The following is a 13,940-nucleotide window of genomic DNA, read 5'->3' as shown; positions in this document are numbered from 1 at the left end:
TATTTAATAGTTAACTAACCTAAAACAATTTTCCTGTGGTATCAAAGGCTACTTTAATTCGATAGAAGGTGCAATTTTCACAAGTGTCTTGAATGGATGAAGTTCAGTGATATCCTTAATTTGCTCAGGGAGATTGTTCCATACATTTGGCAATCTGGTCCATGGTGTCTAAATGACTTTTGAGCTATCATGAGCTTGGGATTGCAAAGGTGATAGTCTTTGGTATGCAGAGTCGAGATGGGTAGGGTTGGTTGCTGCAGTTAACAGTGTGCAGGTTGTGGAACAAAGATGGGAGGATGTTCGACATGTTCGAGGTGTATTTATGCATGAATATGGCGGATCGCAATGTATGAATGTTGTTTATTTTAAAGATTTTCAATTTATGGAATGACGGTTCAGAGCTGCCCAATTCTTGTTTAATTCGAATTTGCCCATACAATATTGCAATAAGTCATTTGAATAATTTGAATAAAAAATTGGAGAACAGACATAATCAAAATCCTAATCTCTCTTTCTCTCTCTCTCTCTCTCTCTCTCTCTTTCTTGTATGCGCACACACAAATACACATCTCTATATACATGTGTAACGTTGTATAAATACACAGAAAGTATGTGGAACTTTATTTTGTCTTTCAGTTCTTCACGGAATCACACGTGTAGCTGAATGGAAACTACCTATGTGTCTGAAAGGCGTGTTTGTTTGTTTGTTTGTTTAGTATGTATGTATCTCCGTGTCATATAGGGAATTTATTCTACACAAGGCAAGCTAGTGTAATGCGTCTTTCATTTAAAATGTTTCTCGGTTTCTCAACTCCTTTTTGTCAAACGCAAACACAAACACACACAACCACACACACAACCACACACACACAAACACACACACACACACACACACACACACACACACACACACACACACACAAACATACACAAAGAAAATCTGTTGTTGCGATATTGCATTCAAGGGAAATGTTTATTGTCACTATGTATTCGAACCGACGGAATTCAAACAGGCATGCATAGAAAAAAAAACAACAACGAAGCAGATCAGAAAAAAAAAAATCTTATAGTTCATTTTATGCACCACACCGTTTGAAATAAAGCAATAATTAATAACAGGCAAATTTTTATTTGGTAATCCCCCTCCTGACATCACAAACTGCATCATTTATTAAACTTGATTAAGCTCCGTGGCAAGAACACGATTAAAGTTAACAATGGTTACAATCGCGATAATACTGTCATAATCGAATACCAGTCTCTTTTACGGATCATGACACAACGAATGAGAATGACCTTTCGTATCTTTGCAACACATTCCACGTCACATGAATTAATATTTGCAAAGCATACCGATTCAATTGAACAATTCTCATGAACACAATACTTTTTTTTTATGCTCACTGTTAAATCACAATTTTGTCTCGATAAAATCTACTGCGTTCAAAACACGTTCTACAACGGTGTGGATTATTTCGCATGAACTGGACGCAGCGAATCTACGTAGAGCCATTCCAGAGCGCGATGTGGTGAAAGCAGCTTACAGTAGGACACTCCCTCAACCTCTGAGAAATACGATGTAGACGTCACCTGTGGTGTGACGAAAAAAAACAAACAAACACAAAGACACAGTAAACGACAAAAAAAAAAAACAAAAACTTAAGGAGATTATAGAAGGAGCATTTATCTTTTGAATACACCAAGGCATTTATCCTCAGAGTGACGGAGGTCGCGTGCATTTACATAATTTTCATTAAGTCGTATTCTCACACATAATCAGTAAACGATCTGCGCATGTCTTCAATGATTCAAAGTTTTGTTTACATACGAACCTGTGCCCATTGCTCAAAACAACTTTATCAGTACGTTCAGAATCCGTTACGTTAAGAATTATTGATCATTTCAGTATCATATTACACTTTTTTTTAATAAAAAGGGTCAAAGTATTCCTCTCATCTGGAGGAGATTGAGAGGTTTCTCTAACAGACAGTCCAATTATATGACTTTAAATAGCGTCAAAAGATCCACACTTTTTCATACGGAATGGTCCTATTATAGGACTATCAATAATGCCCTGGTGTAATTGGCTTGCAAGCGGAATAGATGTCTTCGTCAACGCAAGAGGGCGGCAAAACTTCTGTCTTCTTGCATAAGATGACTACTTAGTATGTTACAGGTGGTACCGGTGAATATATCTTGATACCTGTATACGCCGAATAATTCGCGAGGTTTTTATTTTCGCGAATTTTGCGAGTCAGGTGCTATTCGCGAAATCAAAGACACGCGAAAATTTTGACTCTGATCACGCTATGAATGTGACGTACTCGTATGTATTTCTCTGTTCGGTATAGGACTCCACGATCGCGAATTTAACCACTCGCGAAATCGTCGGGAAGTTCTGATTCGCGAAAATTTAGTCCCGTTAGCAACATGATAAAATCAACAGTATATTTGGCTGTTGGTGCCCTGAGATATATGTCACTTGATTACTACGTCGCTTATGCTACGTTTTCACAAGGAGGTACAAATTGCAATAGGCAACCTCTTTGGTTTAAACCATGTTCCCGGCGGCAAAGGCAATCGCGTTTCAGGGCATTGTGGACAAAACGGGACGGGATGAGCAAACGTGACAGGCAGTGATTTGCCGTGTAATATTTTCAAACTGTCAAAAAAAAAAGAAAAAAAGAAAAGATGCCGAGGTAGTCCCGGTGCTGGTGGGAAACTTAGTAGGCCGTCATAAAACGGGGTGAACGCAACAAAATGTGGCAGTACGTAGTAGGCCGTAACAAAACTTCCTTGGCCAATTTGCCTAGTTTACCTAGGGGATAGGTAATAATTATGATATTGACTGGCCTTTCTTTCGGGGAATACCAGAAAATATTGCCTGCACTGAAATCATATTGCCCTCGTTGATTATTCTTTCAGTTTGGGCAATATTTTCTGGGTTCTCCCTCAAGGCCAGTCAATATTATATGAATGTATCATTAGTTGATGTTACGTACCTGAAGAGAACCATCAGCTAGTGATGTTAGATCGAGCTCAGTGCTTAGCCACTCATCCTCCGATGACGACTCGATGTCGGCCTGGAAGATCATGTCGTAGCCTCTTGTCATGCGCTGGAGGACGACGTCGGGTGCGATGGAGAGGGCGTAGTCGAGAGCGTTCTGGAGAACATCAAAAGATATGAAAGTCTTTTAGTCTCAATTCCTTTTTTTTTTCTCCATCCATTTAATATTCGTTCATTAATAAGGAAATATGCATCACTGAACATGGCGTAAACAGATACGCATCCTTTCTCACTTTACTTTGGGAGGTCTGCATATTACAGTATGTCACCATTTCCAGGGTATCCATATTTGTTAATATAGCTGTATATAGAAGTCAGGTCAAAATGTTCGATAGAAAATAAGATATCGATAAGCGGTAAAAAAACATATACGAAAATTTCGTCATCGAGGCTGTAATAATGGACACGATCACATCATTTCAGTGACGCACAAGGATAATGTTAAGGTCTCATCAGATGCCAACTTTATTCTTCGAGCACCATGTCTGCGATCTCTTGAAACTTCCCAACACGTGGGTTATTCACGATTGCACGAAGTTGCATATATGCACCTTCATAACAAATGGTAACGGCTAAATCATGGTATTTGTCACTTCTTGATCCGCATGTGCGTCTTCAGCGATCTTTTCCATACTTTCAGCGGAATATTATTTTTTGGAAAATTTTCAATTAATTCTTGTCTCTTGTGGTTAACTGTGTAACTTGTAAAGTGACCTTTTGAGCGTGTTCACAGACGCAAAATCAGCCAAATATGCTAAAAATGGAAAAAATGAATATTTAGCTCCAAAAGGGGGGGGGGGGGTTATCCCCATAGTGACGGGAAAATTCGTTTCATTTTCATTCATCTTTTAAGTTAGACATGGGAGTATTATTATGTGATGAGGCTTATTATGTTATTAATACGTTATTTGAAAATGTGGACCTTTCAGATTTTTTTTTTTTTGGGGGGGGGGGTGCATATGCACCAGATGCTAAACCCCCTCCCCCCCCCCCCCCGGGGGGGGGGGGGAGCTGGTGGCAACATGATTAATGAGCTGAGATACACATTATATAAGAGTGCCCACCTCGTTGATTTCCTTACAGGAGACGGCTGGAGTTTGTCCCGCCTCCGGCACCACCGCCTTCACAGCCTCCCGGCTCTTCATCTTCCCAGCGATCTCCGTGGCGGACTCCTTGATGCTGGAGAGATCCATGGCGTTGGACCGAAAGGTGACGAGTGACGCAGTGGTGATCGAATCTGCCGTCAACACAGGTGTGGACGAAGCGAACTGCCTGGAGGTGGAGCTGCCGACGTCGTTGATGTCGACGGGGTACGGTGATGAAAGATCGAAGCCGGCGATGTTTGCCTTCGGAGAGCATGAAGATTTTAAGAAGTAGAGTAGTAAATGGCGTTTTTCGAAGCCGTCTTACTAGCAACAGTTGAAGACATAGTGACAATGATTATGAGTTGAGTTCAGTTGAGTTTATTTTCATCCATAACACAGCTTAGAAGCCTGCATTCCGTTTTTCAGCAAGGCCGTGTTTTTACATTGAATAAAAAGGGATATATATAGTGAAATTGCAAACTTAAACAATGATACACAATAAACACCGCTAGGGCTTGTTTACTTATCTTTTCTCCTTTTCATATATCATTAATGAATGAAAGAAAGATTACAAAATAGATTGAAATTTCAGATTCATTATCATGATGATTCCGTCTTTCTATGGAGTCTGACACACATAAAGTCTAAATGGGCACAGCTTTTGATAATCAAAACTAAATTTCATAATAAAAATGCTATTTGAAGATAATTCTCATCTAAATCTAGGCGATAATGAACGTTTGATACCACATCTCAGGTATTGAGAGAAAGATAGTGCCATCCCCCCCCCCCCTCCCCCTTTTTCTCTTTTTTTTTTTTAACCCCGGGAAGTGGCACTAAAAAGTGTGGTTAACCTGTTGTTGTTGTTGTTGTTGTTGTTGTTGTTGTCGTCGTTTGCTGATGAAGCCCGGAAGTGGCGCCAGAAATATAAACTGCCCCTCCCCCTCCCCCCCCCCCCCTCCAAACACAAACACACACATACTTTTAAAAACGCGGCGCTGGCCCTAGCGAGTGAGTGAGTAGATCTTATACCTGAGCCACGGTAACCCACTGCGACTCGCCACTTGTCTCGTCCCATTCGAGCGTCAGGGCGGTCGTAAGGGGCGCCATTTTAGCTGCTGTCTCCTCATGGTACGTCACAAGCATGTCCCTGTAAAAGTTTCGGCTGACTCCAAGGTTATACGCAATGAAGGCCACGATTGGCTGAGTGGAATCAGAAAATCAGAAAAACATCGAAATTTCGGAAACAGCTAATTAATGCTGGTTTAAAGCAGGACAGGTCATATACATAAACAATGTTTTACCTTCCTTCTATCACTCTCCATATTTCGTTGTTGTTTATTCTTCCAGACTTTTTTTTTCCCTTCAAGGTATCCTGTAACAACAAATGATTGAGGATGAAAATGACATGGAAGTGATCCATTTTACAACATGAACTTTACTGTTATTAGAAAGGAAATATACTGTTAGGAATGAAACTAGAAGTTGGGGCACTACTTCTATTTGATTTTATTTTTATGTACTAAATGCCATAGAACCATTAACTGGCGGTTTGCTTTCAATGACTGGGTTGTCTAAGAGTGTGATATTCTAATCGTCATCACGAAGAAGGATATCGGTAAAACTACGATCAAGTCGTCGTGAATGTCCACAGAGCACCAAAGTGGACTTTTGCTAATTTGTTGTTGCTATCAAGTTCAAGCAGTAATTTCTCTGTTAATTCTACTTTTCTTTTGATAAGTAATATAACATCGCGCTAATAAAAACGATACCTCAGCCAGAAGCTCGTGAGCAACTTCAAGGTCGACGTCGGCAGGTAGGTCTTCCTGCGCCACGAACGGAGGGATCTCACCGGAGGCGAACTGAAAGTGATTAGTGCCCTCTACGATCACGACAGGTTTGGTGGCTATGAGGTCCGAGTTTCCATTGGCAAGTTGCACCAGCTCTCTACAAAGAAATAGGGTGGTGATATTTATGTCAACAGTAAAATAAATATACCTTAATGTACTACCCTGGAGCCTGAACTTTCAAAAGAATGTTATTTATCATGCATAGTTCATCAACAAGTCATGTTCTTGGAAATCTGAAATCTAGGATGTTGTATACCGTATTAGCATTAATGATAGTGAACGTTATGGCGGCACTTGCGAAAAAAAAAACAGATATCAAAGTTCAAAGTTCACAGGTCAAATTTATTTTCATTTCCATCAAATAAACAGAACAAATTATGTACAATGTATAAACAGAATATTGCAAAATTCGTAAATAAACAAAATACATATGATAATGAGTATACATAATACGATACGAATAGTTTGTTGCAATTCCCAAGACTTTTGTTTTAATCCATTTGTTTGTTTATTCGGTTGTTTACATCCCATTTTAATGTACACGAATGCAAATTGGGCACACTTTGTGTGTCCTACCTGAACGGGATGGCGTTTCTCGTAATGCGCACTTGTCCGTCGAGATCACCGCTCAGGTGCATGACGGGAGTTGGAAAGGCATTGAGGTCTTCCGTACTTCCGGTCAGATACGAACCCCACAACATCATGCCTGCGATATCGTTTGGGTTCTCGTCTACATACGCCTGGAGAAAAGTGCCTTTGAGAAAAAGAAGAGGACATTAAAAACTACCTTCACGCTTTACTATTTTTTTTTTGAAAGTTAAAAGCCCAATTCTCATCTCCACCAATACAAGACCACCCCCTTAGGTACTTTACCCATCACGCCTTTGATATGCACGTCAACAACATCGTCACTTATAACATTAGTAAGTAGCCACATGTTGGCAAGATCTCAGAGATAATGTTCATTTTCTTCTAATTCATACAAATTTTACTTTGCATGATTGTATGCAATAGGAAAAATAAGCAGAACTTACAGTCAATAATTAAAAGTTATGACAATTATTGACCTAGCATGTCCGTTCAAATCATTACTGTCATGTTCATTGTACCATCATTTTTGTTAAATATCAAGAGAAAGTTTTGCTCTGTTCATTGATATAATCATTAATTCAAAATAGAATTTCTGATTTTGAATTTCTTGTAATTGTCTATGTCAGGAGAACAAGGCACTGTGACGGCGAGTACACTATAAATATCAGACCTACCATCATTGGCATATTTTAATTTATTTGAATCAAAATGGTTTGCGTCAACTTTTGGAATATTGTAAAGAATACCTCTGCCCTGAACATTCTTATTGGAAGAAGAATATGTTCGTCTACAATCTAGAGAATATGAAATGGAAAGTGCTTACGATTTCGCCCACGTTTAATGTAAAGCATAATATACAAATTATTTGCATTATAGCAAAAATGAGGACGGTAATGATTATTTTGATGATAATAATAACACTGGCAATGATAACAATATCAATAATGATGATAGTGATAATAATGATAATATTGAAAGGAGTAGTAGTATAGTAGTAGTCCTATATGTCTAATAGCGTCATAGTCGAAAAATTGATAATGATGACAATAATAATAATAATGATAATAATAACAATGATAATAATAACAATAATAATAATAATAATAATAATAATAATAATAATAATAATAATAATAATAATAATAATAATAACAATAATAATAATAATAACAACAACAAAAACCTGAGATGTCTTCTTACCCCCAAGAGAGTGCCCAGCCATGAAAATCGGTGCATTTGATGACATTCCTCCCTCGGTGAGTTGAGCTAGAGCCATCTCGACTGCTTGTCGTAACTTAGAACAAACAAAGAAACAAGGAAACAAAATTGATAAATTTAATGACCATTTCATGTTTTGTTCAACCTATGATATTAGTCCGATTACATGCTCACCAAAGCGACTTACACAATGAACGACTGCACGAATATTCTGCTCAGTTGAAGACGTGAATCACCGCAGAGAGCCAAATATCACCACAATCTATACTTATAATCGAAACTATTACTTTTCTTGAAGCAAACTCATGAATTCACTTTGCTGCTCACTTTGACAAAAGCTTTAATCTAGTTAAGGAATTAACATTTTTCTTAGTGGTTTGGTTTCAATTCCCACAAAGACAGGGAGTTTTTAATGATCATTCAAAATGTCCAAGTCGGACATCGCATCTCCTTCCAATATTTCGATTTTGCTCTTTAAAATCTTACGAAACAAACAGAAAACATGTCATGCAAAATTAAAATGAGGATCTCTTCATACACATATTCACCTGCATAATTATATTCACATTATATAGACCCTACTCTTCATGGCGATGTGAAGTTTGTCGCTGATCTTATTAGATGCGGACAAGAACCGGCAGAATTTGTAGATTTTTAATATTTTTATTGCTATTTCGCCATCATTATCTACACTGGTAAAGATATTATGAAATGTATTGCATACAAAATTTGGTTCTGTCGTGGCCAAACTTTGATCGTCATATTTGTAATGACAATTATCAAAAGAATGAAGACTATTACGATTACTGAAAGTAAAATACCATGTATATAATGTGGATCAAGGTTTAGGGAAACATTGCGTTAGATAAGCAATCTCAGCGGTAAAGCATGAAATTGAATCGGATATAATGCATATTTGAAAAAGTTAAGGAGAGATAATTTGTCTCCATAAGGTCGTGTGTCTCCTTAATATAGTAATCAATATGAGCATTATGTCTCCCTAAAGCTGGATCCATAATTAGATGCATATGTATAATTATATAATATATGAATTTATGAGATGATGAAATGTTTTGGTAAGTCTGTTTAAGTATAGTGTTAAGTGAATCCTGATTATATATATATATATATATATATATATATATATATATATATATATATATATAAAACTTGTTAAGAATAATAATAATAGTGTATACTTCTATTGCGCAACAATCCATCAAAAAGATGTTCATGGCGCTTTTAGGCTTTATGGTTAAGAAAAGGAAGAAGAAGAAGAAGAAGAAGAAGAAGAAGAAGAAGAAGAGGAAATATATGACATTTTCCACTTTTTTTCCTACAACATATTAAACAGATATGTTTTAGAGATGTTTTAAATGATTCCACTGAGGATGACTGGAAAACAGTGACAGGGATATCATTCCAAACTTTTGGTCCAATGTAATATGATACTTATTGAAAGCCTAAGATAAATGATCAATAAATTGGTTAAGCAACTGATAAGTTCACCTATTTACAAGATAAGACAGAAATTCGCCGCTGATTTGTTGATCTATCGTTCGGTGTATGTTGAAAAAAAAAAACCAAGATAACATTCTATCTTAGGCACTTGATCCTAAGTTTCTCCGTTCCCCAATGGACTTATGCGTAAATAGCGATTTGATATCCTTTATTCTCTTCGAGAACGACAATATTTCTTTTAATCAGAACACATTACATTTATACAATGTTTCCTCATACAGCTCCCAAACAGAATTCTACAGTAATAAAATTCACGAAACGGTTATTTCATGGTATTTCGTATCGGAAAAAAAAAATACCTGCTTAAGTCAAAAGATCCCACCACACTCTGATGGAAACTAACACTTTAAATGATTAATGCCAGCGCCATGTTGCTTTGCAAAGATCAATGCAGTGTTGTTGTTGTTGTTTTTTTTTTATTTATTACTATTTATTCTATATTCTTGTTTGGTGAGATGAGAAAAAAATAAAGAAGTTAAAGAACTTATAGGCCTGCTTTCTAAAAGAAGAAGAAGAAGAAGAAGAAGAAAAAACTCACACTGATTGGATTGGGCGTGTCCGAAGGATAGTCAGTTGTCAGGGCAACCCACAGGGAGAAGGGAGCCTGGCTTTGAATTTCCAAGGCCAGTGGCTCGTACGTGTCCCCCCTGATATCGGCTCCAGGTACAACGATGAGGGCTGCCTCATCCGCGCCCAAGTTTGGCGGGACCAGGACCTTCACGGACTGGCCCAAGGTTGTATAGACATGGACAGCAAAAGTGAGAAGAATCACTCCGATAAAGTTCTCGAAAGACGCCATTCTGCTTTTTCCTCTTTCCCTTCTCCAACTGTTCTTGTTCTCGTTCAAAATGGCGTGCTGCAGCCACCAGTGTGCGAGCGGTAAATGATAAGTGATGGAACTAGGATGTCGTCTGCAACTATCATGTCCCTCCCTCGCTCCCCAGGTGCGATGGTGAAGCGCCAAATGGTGCCGGTTGAAACTCCTTGTCGCACGTGTCGCCCCATATACACATTATCTCCTCTTGGAACGTGACAGTGATAAGTTTACTTCGTGACGAGTTAATATTTAAAATGACTTGAAACATGTGATATCATGAGAGACAATTCTCACTCACTTAATGGCACGACAAGGGTGAAATCATTGTTCCTTCTTCAATAGGTATTGAAGATGATTTACTTTAAAGACATCTGGGCGTTTCCCCGACGAAATTGATCAATGAAATGATATGCAGCATTAGTTTTTCCATGCAATGTTTATTCGCACGTGGCTAACATGTATTCTTCCCCTGCCGCATTGTGCTGAATCACCGGTGTTTGTATCCAAACCTCTTTCCTCAACAGCAGCAAGAGATGATTTTCTTCCCACCACACATAATTATTTCACCTCAACTGTGATAGATAATAAAAATTCTACCTTTTGTAAGAGGCAAACCTGGGGGGGGGGGGGTGGTGCGCGCACGCTTGTGACTTTCATTTCCAATCTTCGTTTGTTTGTTTTTTCTGTACTGTCTTCACGTAAAGACCCTTAATTAAAAGCACACAGAATAGTCCAATATGATGTGAATACGACACACATCTATTATGGTGCTAAAGCAGTCAAGAACAAAAAGATTTTGCATATCCGTATTAGCTCACTATACACTCGTCATATAAAAAAATGACAATATACAAGCGATTCAATGGAGTTGTACTGTTGAATTTTCTTCAGTCTTGTAACCTAGTATGAAAATATCTGCATTGTAAACCTTACAGTCAATTAAAAACAATCTTGTACAGCATACAGAAGAAAATAAATACCATTGGTTCTGATGGGAGTGAGAAAAGATGAAAGAATAGTTAAGTACCATTAACAATTATTCAAGAAGATTTAATAATTAGTATCTTTGCCATGAAATTACATTTAAAAAAAAAAAAGGAAAATGAATAGTCAAAAGTGTTTTCATCATTTTTAATACTTTCCAGCAAAGCAAAGTTAAAGAGTCACATGACCAAAGTGGTTATTTTTGAGACACACCGCAGGATGTGCTTATTCATTTACTGACATTTCAGTGACTGTAACTTGCCTACAGAATGATTGGCTCCCATTCTAAGCTTCCCACTCGTCACACCCTTGTTTTGCTTGCAGAAGATAATATCGTTCCTGTTGCAATACACGTCCTTGTCTTGCAAAACCCTAGGACGTTGGTACGGGGATGTTCAACTTTATATTTGCTTGTATCGCCAGATGGCGTTAGTCACAGGACTCTGACTGGGGTGGGGGGGGGGGGACACCAGGGCCAGGACTTGGTTGTAAACTACCCGCAAGTAAACATTATATTAATTTTTGATATGTATGAAGTGACGCAGCATTTGTCAAGGGAATTGTAATATATGGGTTATCTTTCGATGGATACTAACCAATACCAATACTAACCAATGTTTACATTGTATTCATCTTTGATATTACCCTCTTTGAATTATGGAATTTTAGTATGGGGAAACACTCATCAAATATTATTGGATAGGGTTTTACTGCTACAAAAGAAGGCTCTTCGCATTATTTGTAACACCGTTCCATATTCTCATACAGATCCTTTGTTTTTCCATGATAACATTCTGAAAATTAAAGATTTGTTTTTGTTTCAACTCGGGCAATTTATGTATACTTATAATAATAACTGTCTTCCGTCTATCTTTAACTCCATGTTCATGCGCAACCGGACATATCATGGATATCCAACCAGACAGTCAAATGAATTTCATTTACCTTTATTAAGAACCGTGCTTGCTCAACAAACTTTTATTTATGTAGGTCCAAGATTCTGGAACTCCCTTCCCATGGACATACAAAATGCACCGTCATTGAACTCTTTTAAAAAGAGATTGAAGAGTTTTCTTTTGAAGTCTTATAATGCAACCGAATAAATATAATTCTGTAATGTGTTTTCTTTCACTATAGGCAGCATTCTCTTGAGGCATTGACCATTTTTTACCGCGTTTAGTATTTTTGTATTCCTCACGTGCCCTCACGGTTGCAGTCTGTTCCGCTGGAAAGCAGCTCAACACTGTTTCACTCTCGAAAACGCGTGGCTATTTGTCTCTGTGGGCTTCGCCCCTTGGTGTATGCATCAAAATAATTTAGGTTTTTTCTCTCTCTTTCTCTCTCTTCTCCCCATTTTCTGTTCCCTATTTTCACACTTTTGCTTTCTTTTTCTTCTTTCTTTCTTTCTTTTTTTTTTATTCCCGACTTTCCCAGTTTCCCGCAATCTTTGTAGTTGTAAGTTTTTCACCCCCTTTACTTCCCATCTTTCCCACTTTTCCCTCAGAGGTGCCCACATGTTACAAGCATAGTCTTTTGAGTGGGTACCTCCACTTTTTTTCTCACAGAGTGTATAAATAGAGTGTATATTTCTTTTTGTACCAAACATAAGGACATGAGCATGTTGTTATCCCTGTCTGACTATGTATATATGTATGTATATAATCAACGACTCGCATGCCAAATGTATCATATTGTTGTTGTTTTTTTGTACATTCTGTTGGAAAAAGAGTGAAAATAAAGTTTGAATTTGAATTTGAAATTTGAAATGAAGCTATAGTTGAGTAACAAGTCGGATGATGACAAAGAATTACACCAAGAACACAATTATGATAAGTGTCATTATGTTGCGATATATCCCTTGAATAAATCGAGAAAATGGAAGAAAAAAAGAAGAAGAAGTATTGAACCACAGAGAGACACTGAACCTTAAATCTGTCATCAATATTTGCTGAATTATGTGACATAAAGGGCATCCCACTACACTGTAGTTGAAAACTGTTTTTAACATATACATATTCTATATCTTTTTAAAGGGGACCTCCGGATAATTTTCAGACATTTACATTTGAACAACTATAAATTAGTTAAACTGAGTACGGAGTTTCAGAATTTATAGTGTTTGGGACGAGGAATGAGAATGTTTTCAAAACTTATAACAAATTGCAATGAACAAGGATGATGACATGGCAGCCTCGCCATAATGCATGAGTTGGGGCTTGAGGTAGCAGAACAGAAGAAGAAGCCATGCATAGATTCTGCCCAGGTGAACTTGTTAAGCAAGTGTAATGATATTACACTGTTACATTTCTGCAATGTGTGAGGCTCCTATGTCATCAACACTGTTCAGTGTAATTTGTTTAAGATTTTTCAGAGTATTGGTTTCTCTGCTCAAGGACTACAATAAATCCCAAATCCCACAGATCTATACATGGAGCCGTCGATTTATGTACTACATGATGTGAAATTAAGAAAATCGTCTGGAATGACCCTTTAAAAATGTGTGTCGCGTGAAGCCACACTCATGCTGTAGAAAAGGAAATTGCGCACAATTTATAGCCCAATTTCCTCCTTCAAGTTCAACCAGCACGATTTCGGATGACTAATCAAAACAACCACGACGGTGCCGTGGAAGAATACCACTTGTTGTATCTCTATATGCCCATTGCTTCTCTCGTCTCTTTCTGGTATAATGTGACACAAGGTCATAGGCTAAACAGCCCATCTGTCAAGTTAATAATGTTGGATGACGTTGATTTGTTGTGGTGGGGGGGGGGGGGCGAGACTGCAAAAGCCCCAACATCAAGAAC

General features: G+C 37.8%; 1 protein-coding gene across 1 annotated transcript; it reads right to left on the bottom strand.

The window, feature by feature from the left end:
• Positions 1-963: 963 nt before the first annotated feature.
• LOC140242823 (uncharacterized) lies at positions 964-10,145 on the bottom strand. Its single transcript, XM_072322575.1, has 8 exons — positions 9,871-10,145; positions 7,794-7,887; positions 6,579-6,756; positions 5,925-6,099; positions 5,185-5,355; positions 4,132-4,413; positions 3,003-3,164; positions 964-1,590 (listed from the first exon to the last, which is right to left on the bottom strand). Exons 1-8 carry the CDS (start codon positions 10,129-10,131, stop codon positions 1,471-1,473), a joined length of 1,443 nt encoding a protein of 480 aa, XP_072178676.1. The 5' UTR covers positions 10,132-10,145; the 3' UTR covers positions 964-1,470.
• Between the last annotated feature and the right edge of the window lie 3,795 nt (positions 10,146-13,940).

The sequence above is a fragment of the Diadema setosum genome, chromosome 19 (genome assembly GCF_964275005.1).
Source record: "Diadema setosum chromosome 19, eeDiaSeto1, whole genome shotgun sequence".
NCBI lineage: Eukaryota > Metazoa > Echinodermata > Echinoidea > Diadematoida > Diadematidae > Diadema > Diadema setosum.
This window is presented reverse-complemented; position numbering and strand designations above follow the sequence as displayed.

Coding starts and splice junctions, on each gene's coding strand:
- LOC140242823 (XM_072322575.1), bottom strand. CDS start 10,131: ATGGCGTCTTTCGAGAACTTTATCGGAGTGATTCTTCTCACTTTTGCT. Junction 4,414..5,184: donor AGTGGGTTACCGTGGCTCAG/GTATAAGATCTA, acceptor TGCTCTCCGAAG/GCAAACATCGCCGGCTTCGA. Junction 1,591..3,002: donor TAGCTGATGGTTCTCTTCAG/GTACGTAACATC, acceptor GTCACACCACAG/GTGACGTCTACATCGTATTT.